At 41.4% G+C, this 25,572-nt stretch overlaps 1 protein-coding gene across 1 annotated transcript in view; it reads right to left on the minus strand.

Moving 5' to 3' along the window:
- The window catches only part of Fam13a (family with sequence similarity 13 member A), a 163,669-nt gene that overhangs the window by 73,546 nt on the left and 64,551 nt on the right, over positions 1-25,572 (minus strand). The window contains 1 exon segment of the mRNA XM_052719245.1: positions 1,998-2,039. Coding sequence (XP_052575205.1) covers positions 1,998-2,039 — 42 coding nt within the window.

Genomic DNA, 25,572 nt, shown 5'->3' on the forward strand with positions numbered 1-25,572 from the left:
ACATTTGTGCTCAGTGTCTGGTGCCTTGGGAGGCCAGAAATGGGTATCTAATCCCCTGGAACTAGAGTACAGGCTCTTGTGAACTACCATGTAGATTCTGGAACAGGACTCCGGGCCTCTGGAAGAGCAGCCAGGGCTCTTAGCCACTGAGTCATCTCTGCAGCCTCCTTATTTTTCTTTCATTCTACCAATTTAGACATTTTTTTTTACAGACAGTATTCTGGAAATATTATAGTACTGGTAATGAGAAAAAAATTCACAGTTTCATACTGTAAAACACTGGTATATATCTTTGAAGACTTAAGCCCATTTTTGCCATCTACCTTAAATATAGTAAACATAAAAATAAAATTCAATACTACTTAAAACACGGATTGTTGTCACCCAGGGTAACAAAATTAAGACAGTCAGGAAAAGGCCTTTAATAGGTGGCATGATCCAGTGATCCAGTCCTGTGCTCTGTGAAGCTTAACTTCCCTTACTAGCCAGCAATCACTTGTTTTCTGTTACCATCCATGGTTACATGTGATCTCAGAGTCCCTGTGGACTCTGGGGTGACACCTTCAAACGCCCACAGTGGCTGCACAACTGAGACTTCCCGGTCATCAGAATATGCAAATTCAGTTTGGATGAAACCAGGGTTTAAAAACAAAACAACCACCACTGGTGGGCTGCCTCAACCTGAAACCTGTTACACAGTGTGCCGCAGGGCAGAGCCCTGGGGAAAGCACTCACTCAACTGTGCCTGGCATTCTGTGCCACAGTTCTAAACTACTGAAATAAAGCCTAAATCTAACTCTGTGATGATTGCCACAGACTAGATTAAAAGTAAATAAATAATAAGTAAATAAACAAATGGTGTATTATGCATCCTGATATTTCCTTTAAAAAGTAGACTTTAAAATGAAGGCAAGACTAAAAAGCTCGACATTTTTAGTTTATGTGGTTGTATGATATTCTAGCACAGTGGTTCTCAAGCTGTGGGTCACAACCCTTGTGGGGGTCAAACAACCCTTTCACAGAGGTCACATATCAGACATCCTGCATATCAGATATTTACATTATGATTCATAACAGTAGCAAAATTACAGTTATGATGTAGCAATGAAAATAATTTTATGGTTACAGGGTTATAGTATTAGGAAAGTTGAGAACCACCACTGTAGCATATTTTAGAGGCCTTTGAGGTGGGAGGGTAGTTATAAAAGAAATGCAATAAGGAAGACTTGGTTTTAAATCTCAGTCAGGTGGCTCACACGGAGAATACAAAAGATCCCAATGACATCCCAAGTATTCAGTTCCTGGTGTAATTTTACCTAACTTCTGTCCTGAAGTCTGTTAGCTTGGCCTGTTGCTGTTAAATAGTTGTTATTCTGGACCTATAAATGTTAGAAACAACCCTGAGCTCCAGAAGCTTAAATTTGCTGAGTATTTAGTTTATTGTTTCACTATACTTCCCAGAAAATGAGTTAGCATAATCCAAGGCTTCTTCAGGGTACTAGGGACTGTATGTGTACACACACACACACACACACACACACACACACACACACACACACACACACAAATTAGAGCTCTGTGTGCCAGGACTGAGCCCAGGGCCTTGTGGATGCTAACAACATGTTATGTGCCTAGGTAGGTTTTTTATTTAGGTTACTTACTACCTTAGCGTCAGGAAGTTTTGGGAATTACATTCTGAATTTAAAATAAAATGTCTCATTCTAGTCTTTTCAATTATATTAAACAGTAAAAACCCTATCCCCAGTACCACAGAAAACCAGGTGTGGTTAGTGCAAGTCTGTAACCTCGGAGCTGCAGAGGTAAAGGCGGGCGGAACAAAAGTTCAAAGTTGTCTTCAGCTGCACAGTAAACTCTGGGATGTATGAGACTGTCTCAAAGAAGAGAAAGGAAAAATGGGTAAATAAACCCAACGGGACCTTAACTCACCTCTATGTCCTATAGTAGACCAAAATAAGACAAAATAAATAAATAAATACCTCAGATAGAAAGGTGACAAAGGTCTTTCATCTTCCTGTGAGCTACAAGAAAAACAAATTGTGAATTAATAAAATTTCTATTAATAGAACATGTAAATTCTACTAAAATTCTATTCTCCCTGTCACAAATTGTGACATATTACTGCTGATCTTGTAACGGATTCAAGTTAACAAAACACTCTCCCTAGGACCTAGCCAACATCAATTACTTCTTCAAAGAAGCCAGCCCATCAGGTAGATGTATTCTCAGATTAGCCTAAAACAAAAGTAATTTATATCACTCTTCAAGAAGCAGCTTTTTACCATATTGCCCAACAAGTTTATTCAAATACTCATATATTACATACAACCCCTACAAATTATTACAGACAATTATTTTGACAAAGTTAATCGCAAAAGTAAAATGAATGATGAACTATCTCCATTAAGTGTGGGCTACTTTAAGAGTGATTTCCTAACAGTGAAAAGCACATCCCTGAGACTAATCTCAGGCTATTTTTCCTACTGGGGCTGCTCTGATATGGATACCAGGGGAGGATGTAAAGAAAATTCTCAACACAGTTCAAGTTCCTCAAACAAAATGGAAATAATAGGAAGCTTAATATAAAGGCACTTAATCTTTTACATTTAAAATACATGCTAGAATTTTCCTTAACATGGTTTTCTTCTAATAAACTGCCTTTTATTATAAAAGCATAAAGTTAGTCTCTCTTGCTTGCTTATTTTCTTAAGCATCATTCATGAAAATGGAAATGTTCAATTCAACTGACAATATTGACTTGGAAGTCAACAAGATCTTACTACAGTGATGTAATCTCCCCCATCCCCCCACCACACACAGTTGTCCTAAGAGTTGAAAAATATGTTACTTTCCAGCTAGAATAGGGCATATGCAATTTAACACACTATTTCTCAATCTACGATTTTTAGTTTACCATTTTAATCTCCTTCAGTGGTTCTATTGCCAACGTGGTCAACAACACTACTGTTCATAGCATCTTTGTGTCTTATGCACACACACACAGGCATAAATTAGCTATGTACATTCTTCCTATGTAAGGAGTGATGGATCGATCGTTTCATCGTAGACTAATGTGGATGGGCTAAGGGCAAAGCTGGAACCATTCAGCTAGAATGTCTAGAATGTGTAAGAGTGAGAGGTAACCACATCTGGGAATATTCACTTTGGCTGCGATGAAGTTATCTGGAGCAGTGGTTTTACAGGGAGCGACGACATTAAGCCAACCTCACACAAGAAACTTACATGTTTGACTTCAGACTCTTCCTAGAAAACATTTGACAAAACAATTGGGTTTGTTCTCTAGTCGAGAACTCTGTGTCAAAGAGATATTATGGCCACCATTGTGCCAGTAAAGCTACCAGTATAGACCTGTAATGATTTCATGTTACAGGATAGGAATATCGCCTCAGGTTGTGAAGTGAGGGCTGTAAGTCTTTCTTAGATCAGAACTCCTTAACACTAACATGAAACAAAGTACAGTAAATTGACATGCTTAGCATGTATTTTGTGGGCATTAAATTAGTCATATGTTTTTTTAAGTGCTAAGCATTTGCAGGCATGTCCAATCTCCTGACAATTTCTTATGACACTGTCACCTACAAAGTTCATGTGAGAATAATGCAATGGAGTTAAAATATCAATCACAGAAAAACTGCATTTTAAGTAAGTTTATGATTTTGTTTTGAGCCACATTCACAGCTGTGCTGGGCCACACTGCCATATGGTACAGGGCTCTGAACAAGGTTGTCCCTGTGCCTTCCATTAACTTTTTTTGTAAGTGAGTGTTACACTTCTTTATAGGAAACAGAAGCAATCTCCCACACAAATAGAATAAACTACCTGTTGCCTTTGGATCCTCATAAAGACTCTCCCTGTACTTGGCCCTTGGATCCTCATAAAGACTCTCCCTGTACTTGGCCCTTGCTCTCATTTATCCAGAAAAGCAGGCTCAAAGTGGGGACTTCTAGAACTCATCCAGACAATGATGAGAACAGGAGACAGAAGCTGGTCAGGTAGGCAGAGGCCCCAAAGCAGGAGTGCAGCGATGCCCTTGGTGGTGGATAGGCATGCTAGTTCCTGGCTCCTTGTTGTCCTTTTCCCTTGGCTGGAATCCGTACATGAGAATACGACTGAAACTGGGTAGAGGCACTGAACGCCTCACAGCTGGGCCACCTGGGCTGACTAGCTCATCTTCTCCCTATGCTTCAGCCCAGTGTGTACTGTAGATTCTTCAGAAAGTTCCCCAGAACTGGCAGCTTGATGGTATCCCATCCCCAGAGACCCTTTCTGCTACACAGGAGTTCTGTCTTCACTTTCTCTTAAGAGAATCTATGATAAACTTCTCTCTAAAACATACCCTCTGTGGTTCTCAAAGTTCATTCTTTGAATTCTCTAGACAAGAACCCGAAAGGCTTGAGGCCACTTTGGTGACAATTCTACTTTCTGGGATCCTGGCCTTTGACAAAGGCCCCGGTGTCCTCAAAGATACCCCAATATTCCCACATCACTAATGTTGGCCAGTGATGAGTACAATTTATTTTTGTACCTGACGCTGCTTGGTTGTTTATTGTCTTCTAATTGATTTTAATTCATCAAAAGAGTTTGTCATAGGCCAGGGGATGTGGCTCAGTTGTTTGAATATCTACCTAGCAATGCGATTAAAGGTATGTGTCACCATGACAGCCCAAGAATATCTCTTGATGGAAACATAGGTTTAGATCATAAGCAAACATTTTTTTCAGGCTGTACTGGCACAAAGTAAATTCATCAGTGAGGCACAAAGTCAGAAACTATAAGTTAATACTCTGTCATTTTGATCAGTTTTAACTGTTCTAAAAGAGAGGAAGGAAGCACAGAAATTTAAATATAATGAAACAGTTTTTATATATTATATTTTATGGATAAATAGTATTCAGTATAGTGCAATCCATTTATGGAACAATAATATATGAAAATAAAATGAAGGTAAATAAATCAAATTGGATAAATAATCGACATATTTCTTCTTTTCCTTTTCTTAAAAGTACTCTTGCCTGGGGGCATAGTTATATAATTTTTGACAAAGGTATATAATTAAAATAACCAACACACTGATTTTAAATGAATTAAATTAGCTAATTTTGAAGAATAATTAGATTCTGTTGTGGGATAATTGTTCACACTGACACTCCTGATTGGAATTAACCATAGAGGTAAGAAGAACCCAGGGAGCTGGATAGAGAGACACACAGGAAGTAGGGAGGGAGTTGGAGATTTTGCAGGCTTTTTGATCTGGGGGAAGTGTGGAGAGCCAAGGTTAGCTGGTCATTCTTCCACTCTTTGGATCTATTAGTTTTTTTACCCCAATATCTGACTCTGGTTTTGATTAATACTAGAACAATTTATTTTTATTTATTTTTTATTTTTTGGTTTTTCGAGACAGGGTTTCTCTGTGTAGCTTTGCGCCTTTTTCCTGGAACTCACTTGGTAGCCCAGGCTGGCCTCGAACTCACAGAGATCCGCCTGGCTCTGCCTCCCGAGTGCTGGGATTAAAGGCGTGCGCCACCACCGCCCGGCTTAGAACAATTTAAATAAATGTTTCAAGCTACCCTGAATTTTGAAGTCACCCTAAGTTAAAAAAAAAAAAAAAATCATCCAGGATAGTTTTTTTTTTTTTTTTAACATCACGGAGAAAAATGAACTCTTTCACAAAATTTACAGTTCAGAATGGGAACCATTAGAAAAGATCATCATTTCTATATAGTTGTCAAAATTTTTTGTTCCTGGCCCCAAACTATCTAGATAAATTCTTGATGGATGTTCATTTTCTGACAATCTTAGTCATGTCCAAAGACACTGAATGACTTCACTTAAGTTCTAAATTAAGTATAATCCTTTGCCTGAATTCTAAACTTAGAATTCTGATTCACTTTTAAGTTTTAAGAACAAGCGCATACACCACTGTGGATGAAGGAGAGAGCTGGCCTGGGAGACTGTGCCAGTGACAAACTGGAGCAGTTTGGGATTCAACTGCTTTTCCTTTGCTATTCATGTGACACAACAGAATGCTTACTGTCCTCCCTTAGGTATTAGGAGTTGGAGTCTCTAAAAACAACTGCTTGTGGGAAGAATGTTTAACATAGACCCCAAGAGTCCACATCTAAGAAACTACAACTGAAGTGGAAATAACCTAGATACCAGGTTGTTAGACTTTTCTGAAAGCTCTTCATATGCTCAGCTTTGATAAATCATATACATAAATGGCACTGACCCTTGGAATCCCTCCCTGAGCTGTGGAAGCACAGAATGTAATGTCTATCCAGATCACTAGACAGCAAGCTAACGAGGAACAGAAAAAGCATGGTGTTTTATGTATGAAACAAACAAACCAAAAAACAAAAACTGAAACAAACAAAAAACCCAAATACTGTGGCAGAATTCCCATAGTAAGGTATTCAACATGTCTCCAAACTGGCATTCCATTCAATGTCTTTTCAGATGTTCTCACAAACAATCCAATTAATTCTACTTTCTAATCCCTTAAAGTGGCTGATGACTAAAAAAATTTAACATAATTTACATATTCATCATCTCTGTTTAAATGTAGTTTTAATTAAGTTAAAACAGGAGGTCTTTAAAGTGTTTCTTGATAATGAGAAATACAGAGAAATAGGTAAATGCTAAGAACTGGGTTCCACTCTTTCTAGAAATGAGGAAGACCATCTGTGAGGACTTAAAAAAAGAAAAAAGGAAAAGGCAAAAAGAGGAAGTGAGCAAGTGAAAGCGGAGAGCTAAGGGAATCTTTCCGGATCTCAGATTTTCCCTCCGCTGGGCCCTGCGCGAAGTGCTTCTTTTTGAGAACTGGAAAGGAGGGATGCTAGCTCCTCTAGCCTGTTGCGGAGTGCTGTACTTACCTGCGTGGCCTCGGTTTGTCCACGCTTGGGCACTGACCACAGGCCATGACAACTGGGCCAGGAGGCACCCTGTGTTGTTCTGCTGTTTAGGTTTTGGGGTTGGTCCCATTCAGGAACAGAAAACACAAAGGCACACAAATCGCTATGCTTTCTGGAACATGAGTGTCAACGTTTTCAATCAGTTTGTAGCTAAACGTCTGTGGCTGTAATTTGAGGAGCGGGTTACAATCCTTTCTTAAAAGCAGCGGCTTTGCAGTTCTCCTCCTGTGTTACTGAGAATGCTACACACAGCCCATGGGAACACACATTACCTTCCTTGAAGAGGAATTGGCTTTCTCTGACCAAAGAAGAAATGCAAACGAGGAAGAGCTTCGCCAAGTTGAAGGTGTTATTTGTCCAGCAAAACGGACAAATGACTTTCCAAGATCTAAGGAAAGCCTATCGACTACCTTCTCCTCCTCCTCCTCCTCCTCCTCCTCCTCCTCCTCCTCCTCCTCCTGTCTCTCCTCCTTCTCTTCCTTCTCCTCCTCTTTTTCTTCTCCTTCTCCTCCTTCTTCCTTTTCCTCCCCCTTCTCCTTCTTCCTCTCCTTGTCCTTCCCTCCCTCCCTCTCTCCCTCCCTCCCTCCCTCCCTCCCTCCCTCCCTCCCTCCCTCTCTCTCTCTCTTTCTCTCTCTCTCTCTCTCTCTCTCTCTCTCTCTCTCTCTCTGGTGGTACTCCATCTGAACCTAGATATTAAGTGCCTGACCTTAGCAAGCATTCTGCCACTTAGCTAAGCCCAAGGGATATTTACCAGATTTGTTTGTTTGTTTGTTTGTTTTCCGAGACAGGGTTTCCCTGTGTAGCTTTGCACCTTTCCTGGAACTCACTTTGTAGCCCAGGCTGGCCTCAAACTCACAGAGATCCACCTGCCTCTGCCTCCCGAGTGCTGGGATTAAAGGCGTGCGCCACCACCACCCTGCCTACCAGATTCTTTACTGCAGCTAGAAATCTTTAACATATTTTTAGGTGTGTGTATGTGTAATTCATTGCCTGGCAAATACACACAGAAGTTCAATGACCCTGAACTTCAGGATGTGACCTTGTTTAGAAGCTGGGCCTTTAGGAGGCAATCAAGTTGAAATGTAGCTATTAAGCCTTGAGTCAGTGTGACTGTCATTATGAAAAAAGAGACACGTGAATGGAGACACGTATGCACTTGGGAGCGTGGTGTGTAATGTTTTGACACCACCGCCTCACTCCTGCAGGGAGAATGGCCAGCAAACCCCAGGTCTGCAGAGCTGATGGAAGCTGAGATAATGCATTTCTGCCATTCTCAGCTCCTGGGCAGGTGGTACTGTCTTACATCAGTCCTCACAAACCTATACACCAATTACAATGTTTTGTTTGTTTGTTTTCAAATTCTTCTGAATTCAAACATGCCCAACCTTGGAAAAGGCTATGCTCTCAAGAGAAGATCAGTTGTCCATGGGGATCACCAGACACTGGATTTCATCCCAAGCATGTACTCAGAACCCTGCTGAGGCTCTCACTCCACTGAGTGACTTTCACATGTTTCCTGCCACTACAGACTCACATACAAACACGAGCACAAATGTCATCATGTTGTTCTTATTTTGCTTAGATACTTTCCATTTTGATGTGCTGTATAGTAGTTGCATAAATATAAAATAGATGTATGCAAAATGAGGGTCCTAACCTGTTAACTGGCTTTATGAACCCCGGCAGGTTATGGCTGTGAGTGTAGAAACAGAGTTCTAAAATGCTGTGGTTCCTTGTATACTGTGTGATGCACACTCAGGGAAGGCTCCTGAATTAAGATCTGCTCATGAAGGAAGTCACCTTCTTGGTCAGCCCCTCAGCCAGAACTGTCCTGAGCCAGAAAAACAAAAAAACAAAAACAAAAACAAAAAACCCAAAATAGCATTTGTTGGCTGACTCTATGGAGGGAGAGGAGAAGCACAGAAAACTGGTCCAGATATGCCTCGTCGTGGACATAATGGCATAGTTCTAGAAGGCCAAGGGAACTGACAGGATGTCTCCAGTCTCTTGGCTAGCCTGCCCTGACGGCATGGGCAACTGTTAGGACCTTATCCCAGGAGCCTGGGAAGGAGACCCTTCTGCACGCTTCTTAGGAACTTCTTACTTGATGACTGCAACATTCTTTCTAACCTGTACTGTCTTCTGTCTTCAGGCTGGAAAGTGACTTCGTTGGCAGAGTGCTTGCCTAGCATGTACAAAGCTCTGGGTTCAGCTCCCAAACATGCACAAAGCCAGGTGTGCAGGCACATTCCTCCAATCCCGTCTCTCGGGAAAGTGGAGTCAGGAGGATCAGCAAGCAGTTCAAGACTTCTGCATAAGGAGTTTGAGGCCTGCTTGGGCAGCATAAGACTTCGTGTTTAAAAAAAAAAAAAAACAACCAAAGACCTATTTATTACTTTGATAAGGAACTAAGAATTGTCTCATTCTAGTCCAGTTCCACCCACACAATCTGTTCAGCTCTGGCTGTCTGATTAACAGCTTGCAGTGTCTAAGAAATTGAGTTGGGCGAGGATAGTTGCACATGATGAAAAGGGAGTGGAATTATCCAGGAGTGGGGAAGTACGAGTTTCTCTTTTATTTCCTTTGCATCTCTCCTTCCAGTTAGAAGGTGCGTAAACCACAGCCACCTGCTAACTGGTTTGACACTGTGTTTTCTCCCAGAATCCTGGGCTAAGACTTGTTTAAAAGCCGAAGCACAAAAGGAAGGCTCACACTTGTGACAGTATTTAGATCGCATTAACAAGCCAACTGTTCACTTCAAGGTTTATCCCTTCCCCCCATCTTTGTTCAGTCACCAAACTCCAGGCACTCTGCCTCCAAAAGCCTCTCCCTGTCTCTTGCATCCAGCCCTTCTAATTTCACTACAGCACTCCTCCAGAGTCATGCTGTGCATGGCAATTCACTCTCCAGCCTATTCTGCTTCCCCACTGCATTTGGGGTAAAATCCAAAAGCTGAAGCCTGGCACATCAAGTCCCTCCTGCCTCAGCCCTCGACGCTTCTGCAATAGGACTTCTCTCACTGGACTCTGTAACCCTCTCCTTTTGCCCACATTGTCCCTCCTTCCCACCCCCCACCTCTCACTGCTTGGTGAATGCCTTGAGTCTTATCTCAAGGGCCATCTAATCTGGGAAGGCTTTACCAGGACCCTGGAAGGGAGCTGCTTCTTAGGCCCCAGGTTCCCAGACATTTCTCACAGCTGTATGTGAGTGCCAAGCACACAGTGGTGCAAGTCGGGTGCTCAAGCTTGTTTTGCCATGGGGATGTATCCATCTAGGTGCCCCAGCATGTACTAGGTACCTAATATAGTGCATGGGCCCAGTAAATAGCTGATGAATAAAAACAGCATCAAGATTTTGCTGAGGGTTCACACAATGCTTTAGTTAAATATTTTAAAGATATACACTGTCTATCATTTGTGAGATCAATTTAGACAATTAGAACATTTGCAGGAATCTATATGTTGATTACTTTAAATGGTCTTGTTCTTTTCTATTCAAAAGTTAATGGAATTGCAACTATAGTCTGGGTTTTCTTCCATACTTACTTAAGGAAAAGAAAATAATGTCTTTTCTCCAACTGCACAATTTGAAGCAGGAGTTCTGTCAGAACACCTGTAATGTAAACACTACTTGGTGGTGTGTGGAGAACCCAGAAGAGGGTATGTTCAGGTAAGCTGATGTTTGAATATGGCCTCGCCAATGTTTGTTCTGGCTTGAGAACAGGAAAAAAAAAAAAAAAAAAAAAAAAAAAAAAACTATTTGACCTCACTGAAAATCCAAAGGTTGTTTAAAACTTAAAGAAATTCTTGGTTTATTTTAAACTTATTTTCAAGGCGGCTAGAAGATCTCATGTGCATTAACGCCTTGTACAGGAAAGTGATGGTCACTGTCCTTCTGTAATAACAATAGAAAGAGCCCCTCAGTGGGAGAGTACATTAAAATGCAAACCCCAGGAGCAGCTTTCTTGGGAGCAGCCGAGCTTAGTTGACCAGAAAATATTTCTGGAGCATTAGTCACTAGGTGAAAATATACTCAACTCTAGTCACTGAAACAAAAAATAGGCAGATATCTGTAGCTACTGTGTCCACCCAGCTCCTGCAGCCGCTCAGACCGAAACAAACACACAGAGACTTATATTACTTATAAACTGTATGGCTGTGGCTGGCTTCTTGCTATCTAGTTCTTATATCTTAAATTAACCCATTTCTATAAATCTAAACCTTGCCACGTGGCTTGTGGCTTACCGGTATCTTTACATCTTGCTTCTCATGGCAGAGGTGGCTGGCAGCGTCTCATGACTCAGCCTTCCACTTCCCAGAATTCTCCTCTCTGCTTATCCCGCCTATACTATACTTCCTGCCTGGCTACTGGCCAATCAGCATTTTATTTATCAATCAATCAGAGCAACGCATTCACAGTATACAGAAAGATATCCTCAGAGGGGAGAAGGAAAGAGTAACTAACTTCTGCCAACATTTACTATTGTTACAAAATGTCAATGATTTGTTAACAGAGTTTTGTTTTAATAGGTATATAGTCTCCCAAATGGTAAAATCTGCATGTAGGAGTTTGGGGGACAATGATAGATGTGCAGAAAGCACCGTCAATCATCCTCTCACCATCACCCCCCACTGCTCCTTCCTCCTGGGGAGGACTGCCCAGGTAACTTGAGTCTCTGCTGTGATTCTGTCCTGGGCTTAGAATGGTGAGCAGCTCAGGGCATTGTGGGCTCTGCACTGACCTGCACAGGCACTCATTTTGAAAGACTTCCTGAGTGACTGCTATTTTCTAGAACTGCTGACACATGCCAACAATGCACAGGCTAGTAAAATATGATGGCAACCCTCACAAAATTCACAGACAGGGACAGGCAACTACTGCTGACTGGAAGTTCACCACGGACCAGGCTTTTGTGCTAAGAGTTTATACACATTGTCTCTGTCACTCCCCAGATACCCTCAGAGGAAAGTATTAGCAATCAGGTCTTTCAAGAGTGATGAACATGTTCAGAGACGGCTAATCAGCTGTGAAGGCCTGGATGCTGCCAACATGGTCCATCTCTAACCCTTGGTCTCTGCAGCACTGTGTAGTCTGGCAGGGTTGGTGAGATTTGTGAGCTAAGCCACACTGAATTCCAAGGGCCGCAGAGGCATTATGGGGGAAAGAAGATGGAAAGAACTACCCACAGGATGACAAGATAATGGGCTTTGGAGGCCCAGGGAAGCATCATGGTGATGTGATGGGGAACATAAAGTACCATAAGCAAGCAGCTGTGACCTGGGACAGTGGCACCAATGGGAGAGGAGCACCTGAGTTTTTGTTACGTGAAGAAGATGAAAGTACATAAAAGTCACTTACAAAAACACCACAGTGTGTTAGCGGTCTGTGCAGTGTGTGTGTGTGTGTGTGTGTGTGTGTGTGTGTGTGTGTGTGTGTGTGTGTGTGTGTGTGTTAGTAGTCTTCACAGTGTGTGAGCGTGTTTGAGTGTGTGAATGTGTTAGTGGTCTGTGCAATGTGTGAGTATGTGTGAGTGTGTTAGTGGTCTGTGCAGTGTGTGTGTGAGTGTGTTAGTGGTCTATGCAGTATGCTAGTGTGTTAGTGGTCTGTGCAGTATGTGAGTATGTTAGTGGTCTGCGCAGTGTGTGAACGTGTTAGTGGTCTGTGTAGGTATGTGAGTGTGTTAGTGATCTGTGCAGTATGTGAGTGTATTAGCGATCTGTGCAGTGTGTGAGTATATGTGAGTGTATTAGTGGTCTGTGCAGTGTGTGTATGAGTATATGTGAGTGTGTTAGTGATCTGTGCAGTGTGTGAGTATATGTGAGTGTATTAGTGGTCTGTGCAGTGTGTGTGTATGAGTATATGTGAGTGTATTAGTGGTCTGTGCAGTGTGTGAATGTGTTAGTGGTCTGTGTAGTATGTGAGTGTGTTAGTGGTCTGTGCAGTGTGTGAGTGTGTTAGTGGTCTGTGCAGTGTGTGTGTATGAGTATATGTGAGTGTGTTAGTGGTCTGTGCAGTATGTGAGTGTATTAGTGGTCTGTGCAGTGTGTGAGTATATGTGAGTGTATTAGTGGTCTGTGCAGTTGTGAATGTGTTAGTGGTCTGTGTAGTATGTGAGTGTGTTAGTGGTCTGTGCAGTGTGTGAGTGTGTTAGTAGTCTGTCTGTGCAGTGTGTGAGTGTGTTAGTGATCTGTGCAGTGTGTGAGTGCTTGTGAGTGTGTTAGTGGTCTGTCTGTGTAGTGTGTGAGTGTGTTAGTGATCTGTGCAGTGTGTGAGTGCATGTGAGTGTGTTAGTGGTCTGTGCAGTGTGTGAGCGTGTTAGTGGTCTGTTCTGGCCAGAGTCTGGGGTCTAATTTGTCTCAGGGGTTATCTTCTTCCTGACAATGCAGTCATACTCTGTTGCATCCTCGTTCTGTTGGTTGCTTTTGCAAAGCCATTTGCACTGTGGCTTTAGCTCTTTTCAGGTGACGGGATAGGAACAAATCTATCCAAGCCTTCAAGTTAGTTCTTGGTTAAAGTCAACTTTCCTGAATTTTATTCTTATATTTGATCCTTTCTGAAACTGAGACCTTAGGAGTCTTAGCTCTGCTTAGTCTCAACTCCTCACACTCTCTATTTCTACTTAATTACACAGGTACTCTAACATAAAAAACAAACTTCTCAGGCTTCCATTTATCTTGTTTTTAACTACAGTTATAGTACACCATGCCCACTGTCCCTGCCCCTACATCTTTCTCAAACTGAGACTAAACAACTTGGTTTGGGGAAGATTTGTTGACAAGTGGTTGTTTTTGTTCCTGGGATCCAGTATTCAGTGCTTTGGCAATAATAATTATTATAAATCTCTAGTTGATGGAGGAAACAAAATTGGTTTTAGAGTGTAATCTCAAGGTGACAATGTGGAATTTGGAAGGAATATTACATTTGAAGACATACAAGCAAATCTGTACCAGAAAAACACATAGCTCAAGAGAGTCACAAAATTTTTAAAGTGTATGAACATATGTCCCAACAAAGTTCATCTGCATTTTATGCATAAAATGAGTGCAGTAATCTCCTACAGTATAGCCCTATCAAGTTGTGCACTCTAAAAACACTTCATAGAATTAGGAATTAGGAATCTTGTTTTGGTGTGTCTATTGACAAGAACGAATGAAGACTGACTGTAACATAGCTCCTAAGAGTCTCCGGGTCTGTAGCTGATTGGCCGTGTTGATGGCAAAGCATTTCTCCCAACGCGAAACAGCGCTACTGTGCTAGGAATGAGGGAATCTAGGCGCCCCACATTAAAACACAACCAAGTGTAAATAATCTCAAATGGCTGGCCATCGAACAAGCTTACCCGCTATCACCTATAACACAGAAAGAGCTAGAAGACAATTTCAAATTTTGATAAGCATATAAAATAATACTGTTTTTTTTCCTAAATCAACAGTCATAACAATTGTAGGAAATGAGCTAAAAATAACTTCCCTATTTCTCAGGTAAAATATTGGAGTATTCTAGTAGAGGTAGTCTTCCAAATTGTTTTTCCTTTTTACTATACATGTATAGAACAATTAATACATTATTTGCAATATTTTGGCATAATAATATTTCTATCATTTGTAATGGAAACCCTTTGGAATTATGTGGAGAACAGTGTTCTGATGTTTCTACTAATATTGCCTATGGTGTTCAATTCAAGTGTTTAGTGAGTAATTACTCTATGCCTACACAGGGAATCATTTCCGGCCTCAGAGATACCTTCAGTCTTTGGTATAGTGTCTATCTCACAGACCTCCATGCTTCTGGCAACAAGATGAGCAGATCACTTCCCTTTATTGGTTAGTGGATTTCTTTTTTTGGATAACACCATCTCCTCCTTAACTGTGCTGCTAATCTCTCCCCCCGCCCCAACACACCATGCTCATCAACTTCACATATAAATGGTTTTTATTTAGATATCTGGCTAGGGATTTTGCATGTATGTTTATGTACTTGACTAGGCAACTATTTTGTTTCCAGGAGTTTGAGTTCAGCCACATGAGAAATGAAAATGATTTAGATAGCCCCTAAGGATCCCTTTGGCTCTAAAGTAGAGACTACATTTTCAGAATTCCCAAAAGCTATTTCTGCATATAACTAAAATTCACTATACAAATGTACAAAACTGCAAAATAGTAAAATAAATAAACAAGTTAAAAGTAAGTATTTAAACATTAAGAGAAAAAGGAGGAAAGGTTCATGAACTAAGGAATGGATCACCAAAATTTGATATATCCATAAATCAGAATATTATTCAGCCATAAAGAGGAAGTAAGAGCTGGTACCTGCCATAATGTGGACAAAATTTAAAAACACCATAAGAAGAGAAAGAAGCCAGTGAGAAGATGTTACCTGTGATATAACCATAGCATTCTGTTTACAAGTCCAGAGAAGAGAGGACCACAGAAACAGAAAGGGGATCAGAGGTCACCTAGCATGGGGATGAGATTGAAAGCTAAACACTGGGTCTCTTTCTAGGTGATGAAATGTCTACAATTGATGCACCATTATGTGAATATGCTGATAGGTATTGAATCACATGCTTCAAAAGAGTAAAATGTATGATATGCAAGTGGTATATCAATAAATCTGACTGAAAGTTATTTTTAGTCCCTTTAATTTTTTTCTAGTTCTTCTTAAGGGAAGACTATGTAGTGCATTTAGAAGTTTCTATCTAACACAGACTATTTATTTGGCAGTTGATTCTCATTGCTACATGCAAATATATATGCACAGGAATGAAACAGGCTGAAAGGGTTTTGTGTTCCAAGGAATTTAGCTTTATGGTGTGTGTGTGTGTGTGTGTGTGTGTGTGTGAGAGAGAGAGAGAGAGAGAGAGAGAGAGAGAGAGAGAGAGAGAGAGAGAGAGAGAAAGAGAGAGAGAGAGAGAGAGAGAGAGAGACAGAAACAGAGACAGAGACAGAGACAGAGACAGAGAGAGACAGAGAGGGGGGCAGAGAGAGAGATAGAAACAGAAACAGAGAGACAGACAGACAGAAAGAGAGGCTGAGTGTGGAGGTGCGCATGCACACATAAGTCAGAGCAACATGTCACATTAGAAAGCAACAGAGCTCTCTGCCTTATTGTTTTGAGACAAAGTCTCTCACTGATCCTATAGATGGCTGTTTTACAGTTAAACTGGCTGGCCATGGCTTCTCAGGATTTGCCTGTCTTTGTCACCCAGTGCTGGGGTCACATGTATGCACAGCCTTGTCCTGCTTTAACATAGGTGCTGAGGGGTCTAACTCAGGTTCTCGTACTTGCACAATGACAAGCACCAAATGCCCAACACCCCCACCTTCTCGGTGCTCCTTGAAACAAAGCATCCTTCCTTTAGTTCAGATTACCATTTTTCCCTTCGTATTTTTGAGAAACGGTCAAAAGTTCTCGCTGTCAACTCTGATTGTTCCTGGAGCTCATTATGTAGACCAGCTGACCTCGAAGTTACAGAGAGCCTCCTGTCTCTACCTCCCAAGTGCTGGGATTAAAGGTGTGTACCACTATGCCTGGCCAAATGACCTTTACATGAGTGATTGGTGAACATTTCTGCTCTGCGGGTGAGGCAGTCACCACACAGTGAAAACAGAGTCCACAGAGGTCTTGTTTCCTTTCAGGTTTGTCACTGTCAAATAAAAGTCATCTTGCTGATAAAGAATAAATTCAGAAAAGGAACCCACATAGGTCTGAAGGGAGGTAGCTTTTGACCTCCTTATATTGCACTGGCAGGCAGGGCTGTAAGAAATGCCAGCCAACAAGTGAGGTATCACCTCCACAAGCAGTAGAGGGCCCTCTAACACCACACAGCAGCTCAAGAGTGTCGGCGTCCACGTGACCCAGGTATTCAGCAGTGAACGCAGATGTCATCCCATTGTCAATGTTGATGTGTTTGCTGAAGGATATTCTTAAGACCAACATTTACAGGCCAGATAAATTCCTCTAATAGGAAGTTTCAGCAAAATTTTAGACACTTTGTATCATCAGTACATGCTAATCAATCACGTTGCTTTGAAGTCCACTGAATTTGGAGTTATTACATGTGTCACCATCACATCATTAACATTCAGGAATATATTTTAGCTATTTATAATTTTCTGAGTGAAATGATGAAAAAAGTTTGTATAGACATTATAAACCTCTGCTTCTCACTTGGTAAATAAACACAGACATGAGCTGGATGTTTTCCCGAGCATGGAGACGCCAGTACATTTAAAAGAGGAGGCTAAATCAATCACTAGCTCTTATAGGTTGGCTTCCACATCATCTTTTGTGGAGATAAACTGAGTTAGGAGCCACTGGAAAGTTAATCTAGCAAATCAAAGTTCTGCTCCGAAAGCTGAGTTTTGTCCTGGTTTAAGATAAACCTGTGTATCTTGGTCTCCTACAGTAAATCTATCTGCAGAAATATCTCGATAGAGATCCTCGCAAAGTCACATGCTGCAGGGAAAGCAATACCAATAGAATGTGAATCACACAAAGAGCTGAGCGATCAGCTGACCTGCGATCTGATAACATGCAGTCTCATGAGTCATCAAAGGTAAAAAAAAAACTCACTGTCTTTTCAGTTCTTAACACAGCTCTTCACTTTAATTTCTCCCTTTATATTATTTATTTCCAGGACTCTTTTCAGATAAAGGAAGGTTATAAAGTGTGCTGTTTTATCATGAACTGTAAGAATTATGTAAATATGCTAGAATTTGGACACATAACTGGGGGAGAGGTTGCAGAGGAGTAGAGTTCAGTTATCAGCTAATAATCACCTGTAACTCCTGCTCCAGGGGATCTGATGCCCTTTTCTGACCTCTAAAGGCACATGCAGAGCTCCTCCCAGACAACAGAAGACTGGAAAGAGGACCAAGGTGTTTTAAATCAGTCTAACTTTTTAACTTTGTGTGGATTCTCATCTCTGTAGATTAGCAGTAACAGAATGTCTTCTACACCTTTGCACAGTATGTGAAGAAAGGCTAAGAAGTCATCTATGAAAATTATAAGTTAAGTAGACATCACAGTACCTGTGTACCCTCTAATAACATCAGACACGTAGATGAGGTTGAATAAAACACAGGGTAAAATGTATCCATCTAGGTGCATCTGTTATTACCCTAATCATGCTGTGTATTACAGAATTTACCACATGGCATTGCAATTGTCTGGTGATGTTTCTGCATTCTTACTGCTGTGGAACAGCAAAACTTGTGTCTTAATTACCTCATGATTACTGGCAGGGCAGTAGTGTTTGATCAGAGGGAAAACATTAAACAATGTTGGAAGTTTTGTTTGAACAGGCAAAACTGAACAGAATACCTCTCATAAGGCCATGATATTAAATATGCTATGTGGCAATGTTGGGCAGTATAGTGTTAGATTACTACATGGACCAGCTGTCAATAGCTTTCTACAAGCTACAATCATTAACTAGAATTTACACCAGCATTTTCAATGCAAATATTCGGCATGGATGTCTTTACTTGCTATTTAAAGCTAATCTTTTACCTATTTATCGCAAGTCAGTTTCTAGCACTCTGGTAGTCTGAAACACTGCACGAGTCTACAAACTCTCTCCTTTGGGCAGATTGAGGATAGGATCCTCAGCAACGGTTATCATTTCCATAACAAACATGAAGTATAACAGCCAAAGATGTTGGGCTGAGAGCTGAAGAAACACTCTTCAGGAGCTTAGAGGTGTCTGCATAAATGCTCATGCTCACAAGGGACCTTTGTGCAGAGAGTCTCATCATACACCTGGTCATTGTCTTCAGGAAGTTTATAATCAAAAGCAGAAATAAACTGAAAGTGAGGGTGGCCAGGGAATCAATCAAAGCAAACCCCTGAACTTGGAGGAGCTGGGACATTGACTGCACAGGGAGCTGGTGTACAGGGACTGGAGAACCAAAGTCATGACTCAGCATTCTTGAATGCAAAGTTAGATAGCCCTAGGTTCACTATAGTGACCAACAATGTAAAATCATTTTCAGGAAATCACATTGCTCTTCTTAGTCTGCATAGCAGGCATTCTATTAGCAAGCAGTTACACCAGGGTTTAGTAATAGCCAGTACCTTTTATCTAAAACACAACCTGCGTAGAACTCTTCAGGACTGACGTCATTATAAAGACAAAAGTTCCCAACTTTGAAATTAGACATCGTTAAAACTCCAAAAAGTGTACATTAGTTTTGTTCCCTTAGAAATTTCAAGCATGTGGACTTTGCCACCAAGTTAATATGGAGTCATAGATTCCTCTAAACAACACTTCTTTTTATATTAAAGTATTACTTCTCTGGAAAGGAACTCTGAACACCACATCATGTTCCTTACAGTGGACATGTAAGGAGAGCAAAAGAAGAATGCCCATCCTAGCCCTTACCACAGTCAGTCTGTAGGAACAGTCTTACCGTAAAAATAAATGTTTCCATATTTCTGCTGTTAAAGCACAACCAAAACAGCTGTAGCATGTTTTTTTTAAAGAAAAATTCAATTGTCTAGGTTTTCTTTTCAATAAATTGTCATTATTATCTGATTTTTGAAAATATCATTTTACACAGAAAATTGTAAATGAAACATTTATATGGAGTCAAATATCACTGTACATAAAGTAATCACAATTAAAATGTGACTTTCTGATTAGCAAAAATAAGTTTTTAAACCATGAACTGTGACGTTGAGTAACTCAGACTTTCTGTGGGGACAGGACTCAGTCATCACTGTGGTAACTTCCACGTCCACTCCAGGACACAGCATTCCTGTCTACTTCACTAGGAACGTGCTTCCTGACAGGCAGGGCTGTTTACAGTCACCTTTCTTTACTTCCATGGGACTGAGAGAGACTCCTCATCACAGTCCCAGCAGCAGGGGCAGAACACTGTGCTCAATCACTCTTACACAGAGGTTTTTTTTTTTTTTTTTTTTCAGCGTCATTTAGGTAATAAATCTACCTAGAATTATTCAAGGACAGACATTATCCTCAACCTTTATTCCCATGATTATAATACACTTGAAGAGAGAAAGCCCTTGCCTAGAGAACAGATAATCAGATCCATCCATTGAGCCCACTAAAGTGTTCTAACAGCCTGGAGACCTGAGAAGACCATTCAGTTCTAATGCAGACCTGCTTTACTTCGAGCTGCAGAGGTATTTTCTTAAATACACTTCCATTAAAAGAAGGATATAAGTGAACTCAATAATCATACGCAACTGGACAGAAGTGTCAGTGAAAGAGCAGTGCGTTATTTAAATGTTTGTTTAGTCTAAGGAAAAAGCACAGTGAAGAACAGACTACAAGGTTTGCAGCCTGTTAACGAATGATGCCGAGCACTGGCCAAGTCCTGTGGTACACTGCTCAGAAAATACCAAACAGCATAAGCAGCGAACACTACCTTCTCAGCGGCATGATTTCACAAGCCATCCTCGTGTGCGAATCTGCACAGGATCCCCCAGTGTCTTCCAGCCAAGCCCGGTGTGCAGGACCCGCGGAGCACACAACCTGCTGCAGCTGACGCCGCCTCTCCACCTCCAGCTGCAGGCAAGGCTATTTATCGGCTGCCTCCACATTTACACTGCAGTCCACTTTGACCTTTTGTTCCAGCGAAGCAGCTGAAACCCGGAGCCAATCAGAGGAGGAGCAGCAGCGGAGTGTGAGGGGCTGCTCCTCCTCCTGCTGCTCCTCCCGCTCCTGCTCCTCCCGCTCCTCCTCCAGTCCCCACCCCGCTTTGCTCTGCTCGCTCCTCAGTGGGCTTGGCAAGCACCAGTAACCTGAAACTTTTCCTCTGAGCGGGTTTCCGACAAGCCTGTCAGTCTGTGAAGAGCAACCAATAACTACAGCGGGAGCCCAGTCCTGTATGGTTCAGCGTCCAAGAAAGACAGCAAGGAAATAAATGCATTGTCAGGGACAGACAGTGTCTCTAAGCGAAGCATTTTCGTGGCCCAAGGGAAGAGTTGCACTGCACCTTGTTTTCCTAGAAAAAATTAAATAAAAATATAAATACCCAAACATTAGCCAGAGAAGGCAAAAAAAAAAAAAAAAAAAAATACTCAAACATTAGCCAGAGAAGGCCTAAGAGTTTTCTGGAAGGAAGGCATACCCAGACCCTTGCCCTACCCACATTTTCTTCTCCAGATGCTTGTTTACACTAGGCTGTGAGCAGTCCCTGGTGACATTACTCAAGAGGAGGAGGACACAGTGCCCTAACAGGGCTCAGGTCCTCAAGAGATCCAACCCTCTACTTGCACGGTCCTTCAGTTTGTTGTTTGTACATTTCATCCATATGAACTGGCTGTAGCTATTTGCAAATTGTTTTTCTATTAAAAATGTCAGCTGTACTTTGGAGAGACTTGTTTCTTATTGTATTCTTCTTCTATTTTTTACAGCTAATCCAAAAACAGTTTTTTCCATAAGGTCCTCTAAATGTTTATTAATTATTATCTTTTATAATTTTTTAAAATTTGTATTTTACATATATATATATATATATATATATATATATATATATATATGTTTGCCTGCATATTCAGATGTGCACCACATGTGTGACTGTTGTCTGAGGAGACCAGAAGGGGGCATAGGATCCTCTGGAACTGGAGTTACAGATACCTGTGAGTGGCTGGGTAGGTACTGGGAACCAAACCTGGGTCCTCCACAATAGCAGCAGGTGCTCTTAACTGCAGAGCCATCTCTCCAGCCCTCTTATTTCTTCAGGAGCACTAGGGTGTTATTTCTAGGAAAATAATTGCAATTCATAGGTGTGGTGGTTTGAATAGGTATGGCCCCATAGACTCATGTGTTTAAATGCTTGGCCTATAGAAAGTGGCACTACTAGGAAACATGGCCTTGTTGGAGTAGTTATAGCCTTGTTAGAGAAGGTGTGTCACTGTAGGGGCAGACTTTGAGGTCTCATATGCTCAAGCTATGCCCAGTGTGGAACTCAGTTCATTTCCTGTGATACAGAACTCTCAGCTACTTCTCCAGCACCATGTCTGCCTGCATGCTGCTATGTTTCTTGCCATGATGATAATGCACCACTCTGAAACTACAAGCTAGCCCCAATTAAATGTTTTCCTTTATAAGAGTTTTCATGGTCATGATGTCTCTTCACAGCAAAAGAAACCCTAAGAAAATAGGTTTCATACAATGCAAGAAAATACCATAAACATACTATGTATTATTTATTTCACATTATGGAAGTTTAAAGAATAGTAACACAGCCACGATCATTATTTTTAGCAGCAGAAATAGCAGAGACCCAGTTAATAACATTTAAAAAATGTGCCAACTTCAAATAGATGGATCTAGAAAAAATCATCCTGAATGAAGTAACCCATACTCAGAAAGACAAACATGTTATGTACTCACTCATAGGTGAATACTAGATGTAAAACAAAGGATGACTAGACTGCTACTCACAACTCCACAGAGCCTTCCTAGTGAAGAGGACCCTAAGAAAGACACAGGGATTGCCCAATGACAGAGAAATGGATAAGATCTACATGAGCAAACTGGACATGAGGGAGTGGGTAATGAAGGACAAGGGTCAGGGGAAAAAGAGCTTAGGAGAGCGGGAGATCCCAGCTGGATCAAGAATACAGAGGGAGAACAAGGAAAGAGAGACCATGGTGAATGAAGACCCCATGGGAATAGGAAGAAGCAAAGTGCTAGAGAGGTCCCCAGAAATCCACAAAGATACCTCCACAATAGACTACTGGCAGTGATCAAGAGAAAGCCCAAACTGACCTACTCTGGTGATCGGATGGCCGAACACCCTAACTATCATGATAGAACTCTCATCCAATGACTGATGGAAGCAGATGCAGAGATCCACGGCCAGGCCCCAGGTGGAGCTCTAGGAGTCCAATGGGCGAGAGAGAGGAGGGATTGTATGAGTGAGAGATGTTGAGACCATGACTGGAAAAACACAGGGACAAATAGCCAAACTAGTGGAAACACATGAACTATGAACCAATAGCTGAGGAGCCCCCAACTGGATCAGGCCCTATGGATAAGTGAGACAGTTGATTAACCTGAACTGTTTGGGAGGCCCCCAGGCAGTGGGACCGGGACCTGTCCTTAGTGCATGAGCTGGTTTTTTGGAGCCTGGGGCCTATGCTGGGACACTTTGCTCAGCCTGGGTGAAGGGAGGAGGGGACTAGACCTGCCTCAACTGAATCTACCAGGCTGAGCTGAATCCCCAGGGGAGTCCTTGCCCTGGAGGAGATGGGAATGGGGGGTGGATTGGGGAGAGGGTGGGATGGGGGGGCGGGGCAGGAGGAGGGAGGACAGGGGAATCCGTGGCTGATATGTAAAATTAAATTAATTATAAAATTAAAAAAATAAAACAAAAACAAAAAAACAAAAAGTGTGCCAACTTAGAGGCACTCCTATGGTTTTTCCATTTTTTTTTTTACAGGCTACTCACAAAATTGTAATTATCACTATATTCTCTTTTTGATACTATATTTGCAATTTTTTGCTTTCAAATTATCAGCTCTATTCCCAGAACCAACTTCATTATCAGCACCATTATCTTTTTGAACTGTCTTGATATCTTAGTTATTTTTCTATTGCTGTGAAGAGACACAATGGTCAAGGCAACTTATAAAAGAAAGCATTTAATTGGGGACTTGGTTACAGTTTTAGAATTTAGTTTATGACCATTGTGGTGTGGAACATGACAGCAGACATGGAACAGTAGCTGAGAGCTTACATTTTTATCTGCCAGTTAGAGGGGAGGGAAGGGGGGGGGAGAGAGAGAGAGAGAGAGAGAGAGAGAGAGAGAGAGAGAGAGAGAGAGAGAGAGTAGTGTGGGCTTTATAAACATCAAAACCCACTCCCAGAGACACACCTCCTCCATTAAGGCCACACCTCCCAATCTTTCCCAAACAGTTCCATCAACTGGGAACCAATCATTCAAATATATGAGCCTATGGGGCTATTCTCATCCAAATTACTATGCCTCTTTTAATCATGGAACATGGATGGTGAGGGTGCAGAAGGACACATCACAGTTGTGAGAAGCACTCTTCTAGAAAGAGAGTGTTTTATGGTTGGTAAGAATGCTATTTTTATATTTGGCCTTAGAATTTAAAAAGGATAGCCCCATTTTTCTCAGTTTCATGTAGGCACTGTAGTGTTGAGCTGAGCCAAGGTCATGTCCTATATCTGGGTAGTCTTTTCTTTTCTATCAAGAAGAGACTCATTAGGAGAAACAGTTGTCAAAATAATATCTCATATGGTTAAGTATAATATCTGAGGACTGAAGTCCCTTGAACTGTCAAATAAACATCTCATTTTAATCCTGGTTATATTTTCCTGCTTGGTGTTGAAGACCAGGTAGGTGGCCCAAATTAATCATTTCCTTTTAATGCCAAGGCCACTTGAATATTTGGTCCTCAGGCGTTACTTGGGCTTGGGAGGAACCTCTGACTCTCCTCATCTTCCTTCTGCCCATTAGTCCATCTAGGGGTCATAAGTCAAAGGCCTCACTTGACCATTGTATCATTTGTAAGTGTGAAGGGAGTGTTTTCTCTTTGCCAACTCTCCTCTTTGTACACTGAACACTGCAAGGGTGCACTCAGTGGTATCTCCATGGTCTCCCTGAGCAAGAGTAAAGGTGACTCACCACAGTCTTTTGAGAGATGCCCCACAGTCCACTGGGACTAAGGACTTTGGAGGGCAAGGGGGAAATATGTTCCTTTTGAATACATCAGTGTAGGACTCCAAGTATGGGTATTGAACACTGAGGTCAGTTATACCAGTCTGATATTTTTCATTACTGTGCAATACTGAGACAAAGCATGATCAGAAATCGAGCATACTTAAATAAACCTTGATTGGACATACATTAAGTCAGTACCCTATCTATCTCATCGTTTACGTATCCTAAATAACTTATTCAGACACTCGTGACTTACGTAAGCTTTCTAGCTTTTTTTTTCCATTTTGATAAAAGAAATCTAGCCATTTTAATCTTTAGACACTAAGACTATTTTTATTTTTATATCCTAGTATCTTCCTTCTTAAAAATACCATGAGTCAAGCCGGGCGGTGGTGGCGCACGCCTTTAATCCCAGCACTCGGGAGGCAGAGCCAGGCGGATCTCTGTGAGTTCGAGGCCAGCCTGGGCTACCAAGTGAGTTCCGGAAAAAGGCGCAAAGCTACACAGAGAAACCCTGTCTCGAAAAACCAAAAAAAAAAAAAAAAAAAAAAAAAAAAAAAAAAAAAAAAAAAAAAAAAAAACCAAAAATACCATGGGTCATAGTAACACCAAGAAAAAAAATTCACCATCTGTGAGAATTTGGGTCGGAGGGGGGGAAATTAAGCAATGTCTATCTTTTCCTTAAAAGGCTCCAATGACAAATAAAAGTTCTGGTTTTTACCAAAGCTTATCCTAGGGAACCAGTGAATGTGTAAGGCTGACTTACAGAGCACAGGTAGCGTCCCAAGAGGAGCCACATTGCAAAGTCTTTACCCAGTACTGGTGGTGGCTCTCCCACAAAGGTACAGGTGGAGCCTCTTTCCCTTAGGCTCGTTAGCCTATATGTTCTGATTCCTCCCCAAGACCACCAAGCCATGTGCAAAGAAGGTACAATTGCATGCTAGCTGGGAGGAGTG

Source organism: Peromyscus californicus, unplaced genomic scaffold (genome assembly GCF_007827085.1).
Source record: "Peromyscus californicus insignis strain IS unplaced genomic scaffold, ASM782708v3 Scaffold_6__1_contigs__length_162567912, whole genome shotgun sequence".
In the NCBI taxonomy this organism is placed as follows: domain Eukaryota; kingdom Metazoa; phylum Chordata; class Mammalia; order Rodentia; family Cricetidae; genus Peromyscus; species Peromyscus californicus.